At 42.2% G+C, this 22,643-nt stretch overlaps 1 protein-coding gene across 1 annotated transcript in view; it reads right to left on the reverse strand.

Moving 5' to 3' along the window:
* Positions 1-22,643, reverse strand: part of ALK (ALK receptor tyrosine kinase) — a 1,066,008-nt gene that overhangs the window by 260,626 nt on the left and 782,739 nt on the right. The window contains exon 5 of the mRNA XM_049904948.1: positions 10,218-10,345. Within this exon, the coding sequence (XP_049760905.1) occupies positions 10,218-10,345 (128 nt within the window). The remainder of the gene's footprint in view (positions 1-10,217; positions 10,346-22,643) is intronic.

Below are 22,643 nucleotides of genomic sequence, written 5' to 3' on the forward strand. Positions count from 1 at the left end.
CAAAGTATATAAGAAAAAGTTTCTCCAACCTTCCTTCTAAGGAGAATTCTGGCTGTACTTCTTCCAAGATGAATTCAGTCATTCTTCTGGCAGTTCATGGTATACTCAATATTCTTTGCCAACATCATAATTCAAATGTATCAGTTCTCCAGTCTTCCTTATTCATTGTCCAGCTTTCACATGCATATGAGGTGATTGAAAATACCATGGCTTGAGTTAGGCCTACCTTAGCCCTCAAAGGGACGTCTTTACTTTTTAACACTTTAAAGAAGTCTTTGCAGCTGATTTGCCCAGTATAACACATTGTTCGGTTTCTTGACTGCTACTTCCATGGACGTTGATTGTGGATCCAAATGAAATGAAATCCTTTACAACTTCAATCTTTTCTCTGTTTATCACAATGTTGTTTATTGGTCCAGTTGTGAGGATTTCTGTTTTCTTTATGTTGAGGTCTAATCCACACCTTTATGTTGAGGTCTAATTCATACTGGAGGCTGTGGCCTTTAACCTTCATTAGTAAGTACTTCAAGTTTTCTTCACTTTCAGTAAGCAAGGTTGTGTCATCTGCATATCACAGGTTGTTAATAAGCCTTCCTGCAAATCCTGATGCTGCATTCTCCTTCATATAGCCCAGCTTCTTGGATTATTTGTTCAGCATACACCATGCAGTTTCCCCTTGCTCTGTTGAAACGGCTGCCTCTCATTCTATGTAAAGATCTTTATGAGCACAACTAAGTGTTCTAGAATTCCCATTCTCTACAATGTTATCCATAATTTATTATGATCCACACAGTGGAAAGCCATTGCATAGTCAATTAAACACAGGCAAACATCTTTCTGGTATTCTCTGCTTTCAGCCATTATGCGTCCGACATCAACATTGATATCCCTCTTTTCATGCCCTCTTCTGAATTTGGCTTGAATTTCTGGAAGTTTCCTGTTCATATAATGCTGCAATTGTTTCTGAATTATCTTCAGCAAAATATTACTTGTGTGTGATATTAATGAATTGTTAATTTCTGCATTCTGTTGGATCACCTTTCTTTAAAATAGGGGCAGATATGGATCTCTTCCAGTAGGTTGGCCAGGTAGCTGTCTTCCAAATTTCTTGGCATAGATAAGTGGGTGCTTCCAGCATTACATCTATTTGTAGAAACATCTCAATTAGTGTTCTTTCACTTCCTGGAGTGCCTTCAGTGCAGCTTAGACTTCTTCCATAAATACCCTCAGTTCTTGATCTTATGCTACCTACTGAAATGTTTGAATGTAGACCAATTGTTTTTGGTACAGTGACTCTGTATTCCTTCTATCTTCTTTTGATGCTTCCTGTGTCATTCAAGTTTCTGCCCATAGAATCCTTCAATATTGCAAGTCAAGGCTTGAATTTTTTTTTTAGTTCTTTCAGTTTGAGAAATGTTGGACGTGTTCTTCCCTTTTGGATTTCTAAATCCAGATCTTTGCACATTTCATTATAATACTTCACTTTGTACTCTTGAGCTGCCCTTTGAAATATTCTGTTCAGCTCCATTACTTCACCATTTCCTCCATTTGCTTTAGCTACTTACATTCAAGAGCAAGTTTCAAAGCCTCTTATGATATCAGTTCTGGTCTTTTCTTTCTTTCTTGTCTTTTTAATGACGTTTTGCTTTTTTCATGTGTGATGTCCTTGCTGGCATTCTGCAACTTGTCTGGTTTTCAGTCATTAGTATTCAATGTGTCAAATCTATTCTTCAGATGGTCTCTAAAATCAGGTGGGATATATTCAAGGTTCTACTTTGGCTCTCGTGGCCTTTTTAAAAATTTTCTTCAACTTCAACTTGAATTTGCATATGAGCAATTGATGGTGTATTTTGCAGTCGGCCCCTGGCCTAGTTCAGACTGATGATATCGAGGTTTTCCACCAACTCTTTCCACAGATGTTGTCGATTTGATTCCTGTGTATTCCGTCTGGTGAGGTCCGCATGCATAGCCATCATTTACGTTGTCAAAAAATGGTATTTGCAATGGATATGTCACTGGTCTTGCAAAATTCTATCCTGTGATCTCCAGAGTCATTTCTATTACCAAGGTCACATTATTTTCCAGCTACAGATCCTTCTTCTTTGTTTCCAACTTTTGCATTCCCATCACCAGTAGTTATCAATGCGTCTTGATTTCATCTCAATGTTTGATTAATTTCAGACTGCAGAAGTTGGCAAAATTCTTCAATTTCTTCATCTTTGGCATTAGTGTTTGGTGCATAAATCTGAATAATAGTCATATTAACTGGTCTTTCTTTTAGGCTTATGAGTATTATTCTATCACTGACAGCATTGTACTTCAGGGTAGGCCTTGAAACATTCTTTTTGACGATGAATGTGACCCTGTTCCTCTTCAATTTGTCATTCCTGGTAGAGTAGACCACGTGATTGTCTGGTTCAAAATGGCCCATACCAGTCCGTTTCAGCTCATTAATGCCTAGAATATCTGTCTTCAAGTGTTCCGTTTAAGTTTTGACAACTTCCAGTTTTCCCAGATTCATAATATGTACATTCCATGTTCCAATTACTAATGGATGTTTGCAGCTGTTTCTTCTCATTTTAGAATGATTTAAAACTAATTAATACTTCTGAAAATTTCTTGAACGTTTTAATTAATTAAAAATTATAAAATATTTATAAGCAGTAACAACACCATTAAGTGCCATTAACACAGTAACTACATTAGTGACAGAAAAATTCATTACTATTTTACTAGTAGACATTGATGTCAATGATTGAATATTGCTCCAAATTACTTTTAAAACAGACCAATTATTTTAGTGTGATTAATCTGTTCTATTATTTTTTTTTTATGTAGTTATAATTTGAAAATAATTTTCTTCAGGGAGTACAATGACCTCAGCATGCTCATTCCTTACTTATTTATATTTAAAAACCTTTGTGTCCTCCCCCATTTCCGGGCGAATTTCAATGGTTGAATATTTAAAGTAGTCCCCTACACAATCTTTATTGCTCCTAAGCTCTTTGTGGAGCATTTTTTAATTAGCTTTATTAGTAATTGTGAATAAGCATTTCCCAAGTAAGAAAGCCTCTGCCAACAGCAGCTCTGCACCAGTTGGGAATGGACGGGCTGCACAGTCTCATCCTGGCTCTACGGGCTGGGGGCCTGGCCGTTTTAGACTCCATGTCTCAGTCTGTCTGTGGTAGGCAGTGTGCTAAGCATGTCAAAAGACTTTCGGACTGAATTCTGGTCTCCCACCATCCCCACCTGATTAAACAGTCCTACTCTTCTGCATGGGACAAAGTACTTCCAAGTCACAGAGGTAGAAAATGACTTTATCTGAAGTGAAAGCATAGATCGTGGGGGAAAGAGAAGCAGCTGCTCACGAAATCAGAAAGCAGATCTGGACACAGCTTCCCCTGGAACGAGGCAACCTTTCCCTCTGCCCAAAGCACGGGATAAGGTGCAGGTAGAGAGAGAAAGGTGGATGTGAAGCTGCAAATATACCCTGGGATAGTTGTGCAGGATCATTCAGTTTTGGCTCCAAGGTGGGGAGATTGAACTCAGTCAAGGGGTGTGGGAGGGATTGAGGAGCGGGAGATATTTATTGTGCCAGGCACTGTGCTAGGAACTCTACATGGAATAATAGAAACCAAACCTAAACCCGTTGCCAACCCTAAAGGACAGAGTAGAACTACTCCATAGGGTTTTCAAGGAAAGTCTGGTGGATTCGAACTGCCAACCTTTATGGTTAGCAGCCATAGCTCTTAACCACTACACCACCAGTGTTTCCCAGTTATAATTTCCCAACAAACCTGTAATGTATGTAGGTATTCTTAGCCCCATTTACTGATGAGAAAACCAAAACCCATAGATGTAAGAAACTTCCAAGATCACAAAGAAGGCAAGTGATGGAGCTAGCACTCCACACTGATTCAGTCTCATTTCAAATCCCACAGTCCTTTACACTGGAATAAACAAACTTCTCCTGAGTGTTTACCATGAAAAAAAGCACTTTTTGTTGCTAATTGGGGTACAGAGATTAAAAAAGACATCATTTTTGATTCTAGGGACTTAACATCTATTGAGTGAGTCACATAAATAACTCTGAAAAGAAGTAGGCTGTTCTAAGATAGAAATATAAGGAAACATAATTCTGAGCAGAGAGGCTTCTTGGAAAAGATGGTATTTGAGTCAGAGAGGGGGAGAGCAGTCTATAGAGGGCAAAGCTGGAACAAAAGCTCAAGTGGCTAGATGTGTTTGGAGAAATGCTACTAGATCTCAGAGGCCAGATAAGATCGTAATTCTGATGTTAACCTTTTAAACAGTACAGTCCACAGATAAATTCAGGGTGGAGGTTTTAGAAACAGTTAACATTTTAAGGAGAGTGTTTTGAAAATGGGGTTCACCTTCCAATTGGAGTTCAGCACAATAAAAACTAAGGGAGGACAGATTCTGAGGCTGTGACTGTGATTTCTCCTTGGACTTCACTTCCAGCTAATTACCCCACCACTCTGTAACTGATTCAGCCCATGGGAGGACCAACCCAGGTGGTGGCCCCTTTGGTGCTGGGCTCAGACTGGCAGTGCTGCCTCTCACCACCCACTTGGCATTTGGTCATCATTAACGTCAAAAGCTTTGTAAAAGAAGTTTAGAGTCAATTTGTTTCTGCGAATGGTAGTTTCCAAGAGAAGCTATGAGCAGCTACAAAAGAGTAACTTCATTTTTGAAGGCTTCAGGCAAGGTAAGGCCCAGAGAGGTAAGGTAGCTCACGGCGTAATTTATAACACATCTCCACAACCAGTTTCTCATTTGACCCTCATGTACCAATTCCAGGGAGACTTTTCATGTCGCATCCGATCCAAAGAGTCAGTCTGTGGCAAATTAGTGATGGAAAGGAGGCTTGGGACCAGGTTTTCTGGTTGCTGGTTGAGTGTTCACTCTGTGGTCTCCCTGAGAAAGGAGCACTGGAACTAGTTTGGAGGAAGGCATCGCTGCAAATGGAGCACCTGTTTAATTCCTCAAGTGAGCATTAAGTATAACATCAATGATGCCTTTTGGGGAGGAGTTTCTGTGCAAAATAGAACAGAGATCTTAAAGCTACCACACCAAAACTTAGTCCTTAGACAAAAACAACAATTTTATATCAATGTCACTATGTGTTCAGCTTAGTATTTGCTCAGTAAATGCCTGCTGAATGAGAGGGTGGGCGCATGGATGGATGAGTCAGCTACGTAAAGATAGTATTCAGACAGCAGCTGCAAGACTGAGTGCCACGTAATCTCCACTTTACAAGCACGCATGGAGGACCCTGCTGGGGTGTTGCTTGCTGTTGGAAAAGAAAATGCCCAGTTTGGGCCAGGCTGCCAGAAGCCCAGGGGATAATTCCTCATTTTGCAAAGCTCAATTGTAGAGCCTACTCCAGAGGCTGATTGGTTCTGAGTAATCAGCCAAAGATTAGAATTCGTTTGTTCAGCTTCTCTCATTTCCTCTTGGGCTTCTTGGCTTGCGGAGGACATCTCCACTGCCTGTCAGCATCTGAGGAGCAGAGAGGGGGCCAAGCTGTAGATGCCACACATTTTTTTTATTGGAAACATTCATACTAGCTCCATACCTTGCTTCTCAAAGTTGGTATCCACCAGGAGAACTTGCTCTGTGAAAATGACCCATATTAGCCTTTTGCTTAGTCTTAATCTTTTACAGAAGGCATGCTTAATATAACTATTTATGGCTTTCAGATTTAAAGTAAATACAAAATCATAGGCTGAAAAGAGCTGGAGTTAATAGGAGCCTTGGAAATCAGACTATCCAGGGGTTCTCAAATTGTATTTCATGCAGGCCCAGCAGGGTCGGGGGGGAGGTTGTCAAGGACCGTGGAACAGATGAGTTCACCTTCCAAGGGCAACTCTGCTTATGTGATTTTATATATTAACCTTCTACATAAGATTTTGTAAAAAATGTTTGAAGACCATGGATCTAGCTCAACACCCTTATTTTAGGCCTTCAGAGATTAAGATACCCATGCATCTCCAACTCTTTTGGGACATGCGTTAAGAAGCTAGTTCCACCCAGGAGTCTTTGGGGGGTACAAACAGTTAACACGGTCAGCTGCTAACTGAAAATTTGGAGATATGAGTCCACCCAGAGAAGCCTTGGAAGAAAGGCCTGGTAATCTACTTCTGAGAAATCAGCCATTAAAAATCCTATGGAGCCCAGTTCTACTCTGATGCACTTGGGGTAACAGTGCGTCAACCTACTCCACGGCAACTGGTGAGTCCCACCAATTCTGACCTCTGCTTTTCTGTAGGCTCCTCTGACCCTGAGGGGTCCTGATGAGTGCCCCGCATAATCCCATTGCTCTGGGCTGTCTGCTGAAGAAAGGGTTTTGTGAATGTGCTAAGGGTTCCCTGGGAGTTGATACCCCTTCTGTGTGGAATATACAATCCGCTCTTTCAAGATCATTTGGAAAACCCCCTTCCAAGCAGTTTCCATTCACTGCTGGTTTCCTTTGGAAGTGGTAGGGTAATAGCCCGAAGCTATAAAAGCAGGAGCAGCATTTATCAGATGATTGATTAACCAATCAGTCAACAGTATTTATGTGGTGTTTACTATGTGTTTAGTACCCTGTTAACTGCTGCCTGGAGAAATAAAAGAAATACAAGACAAGGCCCCAAAGTATAAGCTGGGGTCCCAAAATGATTAACTGGGAAATAATTATAAAACAGCTATTACTTTTAGACCCAGAGAACAAAGGCTTCAGAGCAGAATTTATGTAGTGGGAATGATGTTTTGGAGGGGCTGGGCCTCAAGATGGATCTTAAAAAAATGATTCAGTCCTCAAAATGGAGGGCCTAGGACAAGTGTGGCAACAGAAAATGAGTCTGACTAAAGAGCAGGTAGATGAGGGAGAACAGAAGGTATAATGTTGGACAGGTATGGTGGGGACAAAGAATCTTGAAAATCAGGCAGAGGTGGAAATCAGGGGCTTTCCAGGCAGAGCTAGGTAGTAGAAAAACTAGCAAGCCAGAAGTTAAGATGCTCTTGGGGGTTAGTCCCACAACTCTACCACAAGCCAGCTGTGGGATCCCAGCCCATTGCTCTCCTGGCACTAGGGAATAAGTGAGGTGGTCCAGTTTAGACCTCATATTTCATTGCTTTCTGATGTGGTAGGTAATAAGTTAATGACATTTCATGGAAGTGCCACAAGGAAAAGGACTATCAGGGAGATTTGTCTGGCAATGTGTGAAGAATGAGTAAAGGTATCATGGAGACCAGCTGGCTGCTGCTACCAAAGCCCAAGTTTGACTTAAGAGGCTGGACAAGGCACATGCTGAGGAAATGACGTCAGAAGGGTATATTCAAGAGGCAGCATCAGTAGTATTTAGACAGCAAGACCAACAGAACTCAAAGCAGAATCAAGTCTAGAGCTCAGGGCTCTGGCCTTTTGGATGTAGGGATAAGAGGAATAGAAAGAGCCAGATAATTCCAAGGTTCCCACTAATTAAGAAACCTTAGCCTCTACCATTCCGCAGTGGTGATAGAGTGCAGTAGAAAGAGACACTGGCTTTGTGGTCAGATCTGTTTGGGATTGAGTTGGGTTCTACCTTCCCCTAACTGGGAGTCCCTGGGCGGTGCAAAGAGTTATCACATTCAGCTGCTAACTAAGAGATTGGAGGTTTGACTCCACCCAGAGGCACATCGGAAGAAAGGCCCAGGGATCTACTTATGAAAAATCTGCCCTCATTTGTTCTGGTCGGCAGAAACATCTTTTGGATCATTCAAGAAAGTTCAGGGAGGTCAACTCTGTTGGTTTCAAAAGGGTAGAGAAGCAGGCAAAGAACAGGTCTTTAAAACTTTGCAACAGACTCACTGGAACGGCAGCACAAGCTATGGAGTAAGACTTTTGCAGGTGAGAGGGAGTTGCAAGGGTAAGGGAGAAAACATCCACACAACTGGTGAGATCCTTAGTTCAAAGGTGCAAAAAAGTTTGCAGGATGTGAAATTTTTGCAAGAGTATTTGTGCTGGACCTCATACAGGGAGTTTTGTAGCCTCTTATTCCCTTCTCTCCCGATGTTGCTCAAATGAGATTAGACCAGTTCTGGGAACTGACACCTTCTCCCTGTCACATTCCTGTTAACTGGTTCACTTCAACAGATGGCTTCTTTTGGACTGTACATATACCCTTGACATCTGCAAGGATTGATGATAGCCAGAGACGTTTACAAATCCCCAAGTTCATGAGTGCAGAAACATTTGTACAAGCTCCTGGCTTGCTCCCAAACCACATGTTTCTTATGCATTACGTTACATCACAGGTTAACCACCTTTTCAACTTGAACTGACATTCAATCCGTCACATTATGGTGATTTTTCTTTTTCCCACACATAAACAAGATTGATTTAAAAACAAAGCAATGCTTTGTGAAAGTTCTTGCAAGGCCAGTATTGAATGAAGAACCATGGCAGCATAAGGAGCTGGGTGATCAGTGGGGCTCCCTACTTAAGTGAGTCCTTTCATATACCACACCTAGAGGCACAAGACTCAAACCTGGGCCTACATAAGCAAGAGATGACTGTGGGTTATGGGCTTTTACAGTTGTCCATGAATAGTCCAAATTGAGAATTTAGATCTGGAATGCCACAGGCTCCTTCTTATCCACACTCCATCCTTGGGCCTCTCAGGCCATAGGTTCGGTGGCACAGGTGAGAACTCCCTCCCCAGTAAACCTGTGGGCAGAGCCAGGCACAGAAGGAAAACAGCAGGGATGGAGTAATGAACACAACTTCTGACGCTTGCCCAAGGATTCCTGTAATTCAAGCCCATCTCCTACTCCCTCTACATCTGGGAAACAGTAAAGTGTGTTATAATGATAACCCTAGACCTTTTGAAGAATCAAGAAAAGATCAAACTCATATACATATGTATTTATCATCTATTTCAACCTACCTACCAAACAGAGCAGTTCCTGGGTGGCAAAAACAAGTTTTTGGCAGGTAACTGAAAGATTGGAGGTTTGAGTCCACTTAGAGGCCCCTTGGAAGAAAGTCCTGGTGATTTAATTCTGAAAAATCAGCCAATGAAAATTCTGTGGAGCACAGTTCTACTCTGACACACATGAGGTCACCAGAGTTGGAGTTGACTCGATGGCAACTATTGTTTGCACCGAACAGATTTGAGACAATATCTAATGAAAGATACTTTAAAATATGGTCTTGAAAATAAAAACAGAGGATCAAAAACTCTGTAAAGAGAAGGAGCAAATAAGCTTATCAAAAACTTACCTAGAAACCTAGTGCCGTCGAGTCGATTCCGACTCATAGCGACCCTATAGGACAGACTAGAGCTGCCCCATAGAGTTTCCAAGAAGCACCTGGCAGATTTGAACTGCCGACCCTTTGGTTTGCAGCCACAGCACTTAACCACTACGCCACCAGGGTTTCCATCAAAAACTTTTACAAATATAATTATTATGATTGAGTATTGCATTTAGTTCAGAGCATTTGTCAGCAAATGTCAATAGAAAAAAAATTAATAAATTATTCTTTAGGAGACTCATGCCTCTCTTGGTGCTAAATCCTGGCAGGAATTACCAATGTGGGACTTATTCAGTGCTACAGTCGACCATGTCCTAACGGTTTTTACAAAATACCCTGAAAAGTTCACATATAACCATTTCCCATGTTGTCTCTCAATAAAAGCTGAAGTCAAATCTTTTAAAAATATCTTAGTTGTTTACCTCAGAAAAAGAAATGTAAAACTATAATCATTATAATTATCAAGTCAGGGGTGAGATGAAGAATGGATGGAAATATAGATGAAACAAAAATGGCAAAATATTGATAATTGTTGAAACTGGATGTGGTTATAATGTGGGTTAATTACACTATTCTGTTTACTTTATGTATGTTTAAACATTTCCATAATTAAAAGTTAAAAAATATATAGTATAATGAAGGCACTTGGCAGACAGGGAAGTTAGCTAACATGTCATCTAACAGAGACCAGATTCTATCTGATGAAGTTTTAAGTTCAGCAGTTATAATTTTATACTCAATCTTTGAAATTTGATTATCCGGGCTATGGCACAGTTGGTAATATTCAGAACCACCCCAGAAGCACTGTAGACTTTTCTATAAAAGCATGCACACTCTCAGCTAAATATGTCTTCAAGTTATTGGCACACCTAAGACAACATGTGACCAAGGAGTGGAGGGGAAAGCCAGATTCAGATACCTTCGCTGCAGTTCTTCAGGGCAAAGAAGTCCACTGCTGATAGGCTTCGGTTTCCACTTGAGATGTATTCCAGGGCCACTCGGAACGGGTTCTCTGGGCGCCCAATTCGTCCCTGCAGCACTGTCCAACTGATTGCATTGAAAAGCAGAAGGGAAGAGCATAGAAAAACAGTGATGAGAAGCAGGCCTAACCTACGAGAGGGTCATGCCCCTTCAGTGACTTCAGGGCTTACCTTCTTCTTGGACACCAAGAGATAAAACCTTAGTTGTCTCTGAGGACAGTGACCCTGACCCCAATATGCAAACATTTGGATTTCCTTCTTGCCCAGCTAACTCAGAGACCCAATTCTCAAACCAACTCTAGCCACTGACATGGCTTTGGTCATATTCTTTTTAAGGCAGTTGCAAATCTAGAATGTTTCAGTAGCTAGTTTTACAGGGAAAGAGTATATACCTGAGAAAACCTGGCTGCAGAGACAAGGAAAAGTCCTCAAAAACATTTATCAGTCCTTTCATAATTATCTCTGGAAGGAATGGTTGGTTTTCAGAATTTTATCTGATTCCAAAATCTCAGAACCCTCAGATTTGCTTTCTAGTTACTTAAGGGAAGCTAGCAAGGACCATTTATTTACTTCAGGAAAATTAAAGTGCACCAAAGCATGTATTTTTCGGTAAAAGGTAACTAAGATTGACGTAGACTCTGCAAAAAGTGCAAAGAGAAGAAGATGGAAGCAGGTCAAACGGTTAGCCCTGCACTCTTCCGTAATCGAGGACACTGACACCATCAGAGAACCAAGAATACACTAAGTGAACATTTTTACACGTTGCTCATGCTATTAACCTCTTGGAATAGCCTCCTGTCACTGACTGGAACATCATACTTAACTTTCCAACACTGATTCAGGTTTTATTTATTTTATTTAGTTTTAACAATTTTGTGTGGAGAATGGAAATTACTTGGACTGTTTCATGTTTTCTTTCCTTTTTAGAAAACAAATTTTATTGAGGTATAATTGACACACAATAAATGGCATGCATTACAAATATATGTACAATCTTATAAATTGAAGTGTATAATTTCATGAGTTTTGACATGGGTGTATATCCACGAATCTATCACAATGTTTCATATTTTCTTACCACTACATTGGGCTTAGGTATGGCAGTGCAGGTGGACAAAAATTTAGGAAATAATGGCTTTCTTTTTTAAAAATGTAAGTTTCTCCCCCAGCAAGTGTAAAGTGATACTCACTTAAAAAAAAAAAAAAAAAGAAAAATGAAAAATCAAAAAATTCAGAAGTGTAGGTAGAAGAAAGGAAAAAGTTACCAAGGAGACCATTACTCAAAGATAACCATGCTTAACGTCTCGGTGAACATGTCTTCAGCTACAGTTTTACATAAATGAGACCACGCTATCTTTATGCTGCTCTGTGGCTGCACTTTGCCACTCACTGGTAGGTCACGAGATGACGACCATAGATTACATTATCATTTCAATGGCCGCGTTTTTAATGATTTATGCATTGCTTCTGATTTTTCTCTATCATGATCATGCTTGGAGGCTAGCTCTGTGTACTCATCTGGATACTGCCTTAGAACAAAATCTAGAACCTAAGTCAGGGTAAGCGTGCATTTAAAGCTCTAAGGTATATTGTCAACCCACTAGCAGTGAGTCAAAGGGCCCATTTCTCATTTGTTTTCTAACACTGGGTCCCATCCTTCCTTCTGTCTTTGCTCTTTGTGATGAAGGAATTGCCTAAGGCCATCAATGCTACCTTTCATTGGGGTGCTCCTTGATGGCAACTTTGGATCTATGGTCCCTGGCACATTGCTGCCCACACAGTGGGAGTCTGTTGAATGATGGAGGAAGCTTGTTTCCTGTCTATCCTCTTCTGTAGTTAATTCAGATCACTGGAGCCAACCCCTCAGCCACTTAATAAAAGTGTATTAAGTTTCCCCACAATAGATGCTGTAGAAGGAATTATTGCTACTGTAAAATTCATTCTCTGTTACTGTACCCAGCAGGATTTCTATCCAAACAAAACCAGGGTAATTGAATAAGGAAAAGGAGGTCTTTCAGTTTAAATGTGGGACTGTCAAAGAAATATCTGAAAAGATAATGGAAACGAGGGACTCTTAAGGAAAAAACAAACAAAAAAAACCCAAAAAACAAAGAGCAGAATTTTTCCTGTTCTGAAAAATAAAGGACCCTGTTTTTGAGGAAAGTTGGTGGCAAAAGTCATATTCATATTCTGCCAAAATCATAGCTCTCTGCTCCAGAGAATGATGGATTTTAATTCCAGGTACACAGTGGCCCTTGACAATGATTTCCATTTCTGTATTGGCGCTAGCCCTCTGGATAAATGTGTCAAGAGTTTTAGGAATTAGTTTCTGAGTTACTGATGCAATAACTTTTGTCCAGAATTCTCTGGCCTCCCACAGTTTACTGCTACAACTTTAATAACTTTCAGAGCAGTTGCCAAGCAGATATTTTATATCCAGGGAAGCTGCGATTCTAAAGGGCAAGCTTATACCTAGGGTCAGATGTGTTTAAGAGACAACCAAAAATCCAGTGAAAAACAAACCCAAGCTCTCTTCTCTTCTGCCTCCATTTTCTTTGTGGTCACTACGATCCTGTTCTCTTTGGTTTGCCTGGTGGCAGCTCTACTTTTGCTTGCAAAACTGACGTGTAGCTGTGCAGCCGTGTCCATGTGCTGGGAATTTGTGACCATCTTAGCATTGGCACCTCAATTAATGAAACTGACAGTGTGCGGAGTCCATCTGGACATTAGGAAGCTGGAAGGACTGTAAGGACAGCCTGTCACCATCCATTATCTTCCACCTGTCTCCCTAGAGCTCACCAGTTCCAAGTCTGGCTCTGCCCCTCAATTTGCATGATGACTTTGAACAAGACTCTTTGCTCTGAAGGCCTGAAGTTTTGGATGTTTTCTGATGAATTGGATTCTCCACCAAGAAAGTATCCCCAACTTTGCATGGATTTTCTGAGAAAAACTGACCACACATTTTTGTTGAATGGCCACATCGTAACTAATAAGTTGGAGTTCACCAAAAAATATCAGGAATGTTGATTGCTGAATATTTCAGCCTATTTCCGAAGGCTAGAAGTAATATGTAGAAAGGCCGCTGAACTGGAAGCTGAGAGTCCTGGACTCTCGTCCTGGATTTGCCACGTACAGGTTGTATGGGCTTCGACAAGTCCTTGTAGCTCCTTGAGTTTTAGCTTCATCATCAGCGAAACATGGGTTTTAAATTAAAAGCTTTAAAGTCCCTTATTAATCTCATGCCTATACTTCTCCAGCAGATTGTAGGCCTATAGACAAAACATTTATGAAAGCCCTGAAAGCGGAAATCGAGATGATCATATCCCCACAGAAGGATGATCAGTTATAGGACGGTGCTTAGTCACAGAATCATTGATTTATTTCTGTAAAGAGGCTCAGGGAAATGGAGAGGCTTGCCCAAGGTCACACATTTGGTTACCTGGAGACTTGAGATTAAAATCAAGTATGCTAGTGCTTCCAGGTTGCCAGAACAAGAGACAATGCATCCTAAACCTATGGCCCAGTCTGTATACTCCGTTGCATTTCATACCACTAAAATCACAGAGATAGAGAAGGATGAGCCTATTCAGCATTGCTAGAGGGGTCCTATAGGGTCGCTACGAGTCGGAATTGACTAGACGGCAGTGGGTAGAGGGCTCATCAGTCTGGGTTTTGAGGTTAGACACTCCAGCCAAACACTGAATGACAAATACATTGTCAGAAAACTCACGAAAACTCCTAAGAAGCTCCGACATGGAAACAAGAAGAATCTCAGAGGCTCCCACCGCTCCATACCAGGTAAGTCTCTACACGTTTAGAGGAAACTGTCTAGCACGTCCAATGTGAGGCAAGCTGCCGATGAGATTGAGGGGTTGGCAGCCGTGACTCAGGGGAGGGTGAAGGCACCAACTTATTTTAAACACAGAATGAAGGAGCACTTTTTGACAGCACGTGAGGTCAAGGAATGGCAGTTGACAAGACAGAGAAACCTGGACCATTTTGCTGCTCTGTGACATTCCAAGCAGGCATAATGTTGATGTAGGGCTGGCTCACAGAAGTGAGTCTTCAGGCCCTACAAGCTAGTCAATGGGATGTCTTTCTGAGATTGTTTTAGCTGCAGCAATATAGTGAGGTCTAGATTCCATTCTCTCTACCAGTTAAATGATTTAAGTTCTCTGAGCAGCAGTTTCCACTTAGCTCAATGGATTGTTATGAGGGTTTATGACGTATGTGAAGTAATTTACACAATGCTTGGCTCACAGTAGGACTCAAGAAGTGGGAGCTACTCTTACAGAAGCCCACAGTTTTCTTCAAGGAATGGTACTGGTCCATGTAAATATCTGCATATGCACTCATTTAAGAGATTTAAGGGCGGAATGTGAGTAAAGACAGCAGGAAAAGCATTTAAAATTTATGAACAGCAGCCACCTTATTAGTTTAAGCCAAAGAATTTCTTAGTTAAATGAATCTACCTGTGATAAGTACAACCCCAAGAAATTATGCTGGGACATGCCTAGATATATTAGGACTGGACTATGACAGAAGGTCAACATTCTGCTCAAAACCCTCCAAAGGTCCCCATCTCACTTAGAGCAAAAGCTCGTGTTTTCTGTTGTCATGGATTGAATTATGTCCCCCCCCGCCCAAAATGTGTGTATCAACTTGGTTAGGCAATGATTCCCAGTATTGTGTGGTTGTCCTCCATTTTGTGACTGTAATTTTATGTTAAGAGGATTAGGGTGGGATTGTAACACCAGGCTTACTCAGGTCACCTCTCTGATCCAATGTAAAGGGATTTTCCCTGGGGTGTGGCCTGCACCACCTTCTATCTCTCAGGACATGAAAGGGAAATAAGCAGAGAGTTGGGGACCTCATACCACCAAGAAAACAGCACTAGGAGCAGAGCACATCCTTTGGACCTGGGGTCCCTGTGCCTGAGAAGCTCCTCGGCCAGGGAAAGATTGAGGATAAGGACCTTCCTCCAGAGCTGACAGAGAGAGAAAGCCTTTCCCTGGAGCCGACGCCCTGAATTTGGACTTGTAACCTACAAGCCTGTGAGAAAATAAATTTCTCTTTCTTAAAGCCATCCACTTAATGGTATTTCTGTTATGGTAGCACTAGATGACCAAGACACAGTTATATCTTCCTATAGCACACACAGAGATGCCTTGTGTCTAGTTCTCAGTTAGAATTTGTTGAACTGAATTCCATTTCTCAGCTATTTACTGGTGCATTATTGAACACTATATGAGGTATTAGATACTAAATCCTAAACCCTTAGTGGGGATACCAAGGGTTTGAGATTTAGCTTTGACCTCAAGAAATTTATAGATGAGTCAGGAAGGTTAAAAGTATGCACCAAAGTGTATACTAAATGGCGGTGCACAGAGCTAAGTGAGTGGTACAGGCATTATGTGCTATGGAATCACAGAGCAAAATGATGTCTCAGGCTGGGTGACTGGGAGAGGTAAGATTTGAGGATGGGTTATGAAGAGGGAACAGGAATTGGAAAGGAACAATCCAAAGACAGAGGCTGGCATAAGCTCACGAGCGGAGGCCACACGGACAGCGTGTATTCAGGGCACAGGCGTCCAGTCTGCCAGAAGTCAAAATGCTATTTGTTGGCTTCTGCAGCAAGGAGGCCCTGTGCCTCACCTCCTCACCCTTTGAAGCCATGGCAGTGGTTTATTTATCATTGCATCTCCAGTGCCTGATACATTGTAAAAGATCAACAAGTATTTGTTGAGTGAGAGAACAAATGGATGAACAGATTTCTGTTACATCAGACAAGATTCTGACATTCTTGGGGCCAATGTTTATGTTGCAATGGAGCTGAATTCATCTGAAAAGTTCATCTTGATCCATTAGGGTTAGCTGTCATTCATTCAAGTGATAATGATGCCTTCTCTGTTAGGAGGATCCTAGAACTGGGGAAGTTTGGGGGTTGAGTGAAGGAAGTAGCATTACCATATCATTTATCATGTAGCTCTTGTCCCCCATTTCCCCCAAATGCTCTGCTTAAGGGGCCAGGGAGATGGGAATCTGTCATGAAATTAGCCCTTGTGCATGTACCCAAATCCCAAAGAAGGAATCAGAGAATGATAGTAACTGAGACATGGGGGGATCCTGAGTGTTCAACTAGAATAAATCCCATCTGATGCATGAATATTCTCTGCAGTGCAGGTCAGGCTTGAACCAAACCAATAGTGACAGTACTAACTATACAATCAACAGTGACAGTTGACACTTGTTGAAGATCTACTAAATGCCCTACTTGTAGCTGAGTTTTAAACCCAGGCCACTGTAGGTCCAAAGTCTTTATGGTCACCATCTTATACCGTCCTTTTAAGCTCCTTGTGGACAGCAACCATTTATTCCTGAGGTTCAGCTCCCCTACCCTCTCCTCCCAGAGAGTTATTCGGACCATGGTGAACATGGTTGGGGACCTGAAGCTATAAGATGTGGCCATCTTCACGTTTAGTACTGGTCATCAGAAGCAAATCATTTCGGTGATGACTAACCCCCTTGCTGGGACAGCCAAACTCACAAGTTAGGTTGAAGATGATGGAAATCCCATAAATTAGGCAACCAGCCCAGTCCCTCTCATGGACCACCAAGCGTAAACTTGTCAAGTTCAGACCATGTGTTGACATTCTTCCACGTGGCTCTTTGCTAAGATGCTCTCTTGACTAGTGTTTGGACATGGGTGTGAAGGTGTGAAGATTTGTTAGAGACAAGGAACTGAGGTTGTGGGAAGCTCATCAGATCAACACGGGAAAAAACCAATTGCACCTCTCTCCTTAATCTTATCCTGAAGGAAGGAAAACACACATAACTTCAAGGTTTTATTAAAATATACTTGTAGTAATTCTGCAGCAAATATAAAGCATTCAGCAGTATTTTTTTTTTTTTTATCATGTCCATTAAATTAGCCTGCATTGAGAGAATTTTTATGGGAGATGGTAGGGAAAAAAACGCCTGATCAAAGTGAATTTTAGTGTGAAGTCCTATGCTGCTTGTTAGTTTTCTGTAATAATAATAACACTTGGTATGTAGCATGGGGTCTTTTATCCAAGTAGCCTTGGCTTTGTTATTCTGTTGACCTTCACGGTTGCCCAGAAGTCAAATGAATGTGCTCTGGAGAGGCTCAAATTTGGACAGAAGCAAGGTTTCAGGCTGATTCAGGATCTGACTTCCACTGTTCCATGGTGAAGAAAGGCTGCCCTGAGGTTGGGGTGGCCTCTGGGGAGCCACAGGAGCAAAGGGGGTGCTGCAACAGGGAGGGGCTGGCTGGGGCCACTGGGTGACTAGGCTGATGCCTTAGCACTGAAAGTTGTTTTGGTTTTCATCAAAGATGCGGTAAGAGTGACAGGGATCTGGAAGATGGCCTGGCTTTCCCAGGGCAGAGGCTGAGATGGTGCTCCCAAACCGCTTTCCCCTAATTCTTCTCTCAGGCCTTTGAGCAAAGAAAAATGAACGTTCTTGGGCTCCTTTTCCTGGCCTCTCTTTAGCTTCTTCCAATTTTCCTCTCCCTCTCTCTTCCTTCCTTCCTGCCTCCCTGTCTCTATACCTCCCCCCTCTTTTCTTCTTTCCTGCCTCCCTCCTTTCCTTTCTTCCTTCCTTCGAGAAAAGCACAAGGCTGAAGAGCACAAACCTTAGAGCCAGCCTATCTAAGTTCTAATCTCCATTCTGTCTCTTATTGACTGTGGGATCTCGAGCCAGCTACCTAACCTAATCTCTCTGTGCCCAAGTTTTGTCATTAAGAAGTAGGGATTATATAGAACTTTATAGAGGTTTTATGTTGATCACAGGAATTAAGATCTGCAAAGCACTTAGAACAACTGAAACTCAGTAAGTGTTTAGTTAATACTGTTATGTTACTGCTACTCTTCTTTCCTAAACCTAGGGTGGCTGATGCCATTATAAAGAATGACTTGAAAGAAGGTGATATAGGGATTTGATGAGCTTACGGGGTTTCACGGATTTGGGGCAGAGCTTCCCACCCCAGAACACCAAGATTTTAAGGACTCCTCTCATTGCCCCACTTGGAGATGAGGAGACAAATGTATAAATGCAAGTGTCTCAGGGAATATTGGGCCAGGCAATTGTCACACTTTTCATTTATCAGTGTTTGTGTTTATTCTTGCTCTGTTTCATCTCAGAAAGGACTTAATGCAACTATTTTACCTTATCCAATTTAATTTTCGCAATAAATTCATGAGACAGATTATTATCATTCTCATTTTACAAGTGAAGACATTGAAGCTCAGAGAGCTTACACAACTTGCCCATGAATAAGTGGTAAGAGGCAATATGAACCCAAGTCATGTATCTTAAAAACTCTTGCAGTTTCTACTATATTGTACATGGGTTTAAATTTATAGTAAAAAGTGAATTATTAATATCAGAACATTTTTTTAAGACAAGCTTTTTGATGGATGGTGAGTAGAATTAGAAAAGGGACCATTCAAGGAATATTTTGGTCCCTCCCCAGTTTTGCCCCTATTCCTTCTCTGCTCAAGTCCATGTCATCACAATTCCTGGTTGGAATACATAGGCTTGTGGGAGGCAGACATCTACCCTAGTCTTGGGTTGAGAGTTTTTCTTCATTCTGCATACCAGAACAGGAAGTAGGAGACCGAGAGTCCACCTCTACAGATCTAAGCCCCAAAATCAATGGGGTGGGAATGGGAATACGAAAGAGTAGACTAATCACAGCCACAGCTGCAAGGAAAATAATAGTAGGAGAAATGTTCTAAATGGATTGCCAAGTGTCCAATTTGCTTGCTGGATTGGCACAAACTCTCCAATCTACATTCAGTGATACAGTGTGGCCTCAGCATGCTGAATGTTCAAGGTTTCTCTCTAGTCCTCCAGCACCTTCTATCCCACCCCAAACCTGTTTATATCAGTTACACTCATCCAATTGATGAAACAAGAGCAAACAAAATTTGAATATTTTGGCAAGTCGCTAAAAATAAACACTGCTGAATTAGGTTTAAAAGAGGCAAATGAAAATATCAGGAAGAGAAATCATAAAAATCCAGAAAGCCTCCACAGACAGATTAGTTCCAAGTGTTTTAAAATCATTCCCATTTTAAAGAAACCGAAACTGGAAATCATAGATGAGCCACGATGGATGTGATTTTATGTAGAAAAACAATGTAGAACTCCAATCAACAGACATACTCTTGAAGTAAAGGCCTTGACTCTGCAGGAAGGTATTGGTGAATCAGCACACACTTACAAGTTGCAAGTGAAAGTAAAATGTTCACGGATGTGAGTTGATTCTCAACCAACTACTGGCCCCAATCTTACTGTCTAAATCAGTTGCCCTCGAGTCGACTCTCACTCATGGTTACCCCATGTGTGTCAGAGTAGAACTGTGCTCCATAGGGGTTTCAACTGGTAGTTTTTCAGAAGATCACCAGGCCTTTCTTCCAAAGGGCCTCTGGGTAGACTTGAACCTCCAACATTTTGGCTAGCAGATGAGCGTGTTAACCATTTGCTCCATCCAGGAAATCCTACCATCTAAGAGGACTTCCCCTTTGCTCAAGTTTGTATAAAGACTTACATAGATGGTTTATAAGCGTTTTTTTCTTTTTTAAAGGAAGAAACACTGATTATCCACACAGAATGTTAGATGAGAGAAAACTTCTCCAAATCAAGAGTAGGGGACCTGACAACCTTGACATTCCCCTTTTCTTTTTCTCTGAATTTTGGATTGGGTCCCATGCAGACCCCCTCCTGGAGCATCTGCAGAACATTCCTCACCAGGGAGCTGGGGGGAGGGACTCAGCTGGATTCTGGGCAGAGGAAGTGAGAGGAGAGAGTTTGGTTGGTGCTGAAATTCCAGGAATTTCTTAAAATGACCGAAGTGAACACAGGAGGCTCCCTCCACCACTGTGTTACTCCCACCTCAGGTGTGGCAGACAGTCTTTGGCTGGGTGGGGGTGGGAGTGGATTTACTTTGATTAGAGTCCCTTGGATCAGTTTGCTTTTCTAACTCTTTTTGTGAGGAGGTTTGGGCATATCACCCACCAGGGGAATCTGGACTTTGGCTTCCTAACTCCCTCTTCCTTCCAATACCTTTCTAGCACCATGTGTTCTTTTCAAATACTGTCTTTCAACTCTATGCAGTAGGTGCTCTAGTTTTTTGTTTTGTTTTTAATACATCATCCCCAGGGAGAAGGATAAAAACAAGACTGAAGCTGTTTCTGTAGGATCCCTCTTTCAGTCCAGTCTGCCTCCTGCTTGAATCCTGAGTAGGGCTGGGGTGGGAGCATTCATCCTGCACCCCCACCTCAGGGCTCGACCCAGGATTCGCAAGGTCTCAAAGCAGTCCTCTTTGCCCATGCACAAATGAGGCCCAGTATCCCAACCTGTTTCCGGAGATGCAGTCTAAATGCCACTTAATACGTTAAGGTATTGATTGGTTCTAATGCATACGCAAGCCCCTGAGTCAAGCAAAATGCTAAGGTCCAAGCCCAGAGGCTCCATCTCAGTCATAAATCTCTTGCCAAGCCCCTGTGCTGAAACTTTATATGCTAGGGTGGACCTGGCCATACAATACAGCCCTGTAAGCAAAATCTGAGGCTGAGATAGTAGCTAACTAGAAGAGGCTGCCAGGACCTGAGAAGGTAGGTGTGAACAGCCCACAAACTTGTATCCACTGGAGCCGACCCCCCATTCCCCATCCTGCTCCTGCCCTGCCCTTCCACCAGGATGTGGAAGCAGTTGTCAGAGGCTTTGCTGGACCGTGCTCTGAACCGCCTTGCTACAGTACCTATACTGAACCATGGCAAGTATCAGGGATGATGATGTTTTTCTGGGGGTTGGAAGAGGTTAAAACTGACATCAGTCTTGGAAATAACCATGCCTAGCCTTTTCATGGAGTCCCTGGGTGGTGCAAAAAGTTCACATTCTTGGCTGCTAATTGAAAAGTTGAGGTTTAAATCCACCCAGAGGCACCTCAGAAGAAAGACCTGGCGATTTACTTCTGAAAAATCAGCCATTGACAATATTATGGAGCACAGTTCTACTCTCACACACATGAGTTGACGGCAACTGATCGTAGTCTTCTTACGGGGCAGACAGAGACTGAAGCCCAGTGACATATTCACCTCCACTGGAATAATCTCTTCAAAACTCAAACATACCCACAATAACTCAGTTGCCCTCGGGAGAAAGTCCACAACTTAATCCATGCCTGCCCTGTGTTTCCATCCTAATCTCCTGCCTCCTCTCCCTCATACTTTAGGACCTAGTAACGCGGGCCTGCTTCTAGTTTCCTGCATGTACTGAGACTCTTTCATGCCCCAGCACTTTTGCTCATGGTGTTACCTGGACCTAGAATCTCTTTTCTACTTTTTCCCTTCCTGGCTGTTCTTCATTGATCAAGATTCAATTTAGGTGTCCTTCAGGAATCTTCTCCCAGGTTGAACCAGGTGAATGGTATAGGAGAACAGGAGGAGTTTTTAGAAAAGCTTCTTGGATGAGGTGACTTTTTTTTTTTTTATTAACTTTTGTTAAGCTTCAAGTGAACGTTTACAAATCCAATCAGTCTGTCACATATAAGTTTACATACATCTCACTCCCTACTCCCACTTGCTCTCCACTTCTTGAGTCAGCCCTTTCTGTCTCTCCTTTCGTGACAATTTTGCCAGCTTCCCTGTCTCTCTATCCTCCCATCCCCCCTCCAGACAAGAGTTGCCAACACAATCTCAAGTGTCCACCTGATATAATCAGCTCACTCTTCATCAGCGTCTCTCTCCCACCCGCTGACCAGTCCCTTTCATGTCTGATGAGTTGTCTTTGGGGATGGTTCCTGTCCTGTGCCAACAGAAGGTCTGGGGACCATGGCTGCCGGGATTCCTCTAGTCTCAGTCAGACCATTAAGTTTGGTCTTTTTATGAGAATTTGGGGTCTGCATCCCACTGATCTCCTGCTCCCTCAGGGGTCCTCTGCTGTGCTCCCTGTCAGGGCAGTCATCGATTGTGGCCGGGCACCAACTAGTTCTTCTGGTCTCAGGATGAGGTAGGTCTCTGGTTCATGTGGCCCTTTCTGTCTCTTGGGCTCTTAGTTGTCGTGTGACCTTGGTGTTCTTCATTTTTCTTTGCTCCAGGTGGGTTGAGACCAATTGATGCATCTTAGATGGCCGCTTCTTAGCATTTAAGACCCCAGATGCCACATTTCAAAGTGGGATGCAGAATGATTTCATAATAGAATTATTTTGCCAATTGACTTAGAAGTCCCCGCAAACCATGTTCCCCAGACCCCCGCCCTTGCTCCGCTGACCTTTGAAGCATTCATTTTATCCCGGAAACTTCTTTGCTTTTGGTCCAGTCCAATTGAGCTGGCCTTCC

This window comes from Elephas maximus, chromosome 12 (genome assembly GCF_024166365.1).
Source record: "Elephas maximus indicus isolate mEleMax1 chromosome 12, mEleMax1 primary haplotype, whole genome shotgun sequence".
NCBI classification, from domain to species: Eukaryota; Metazoa; Chordata; class Mammalia; order Proboscidea; family Elephantidae; genus Elephas; species Elephas maximus.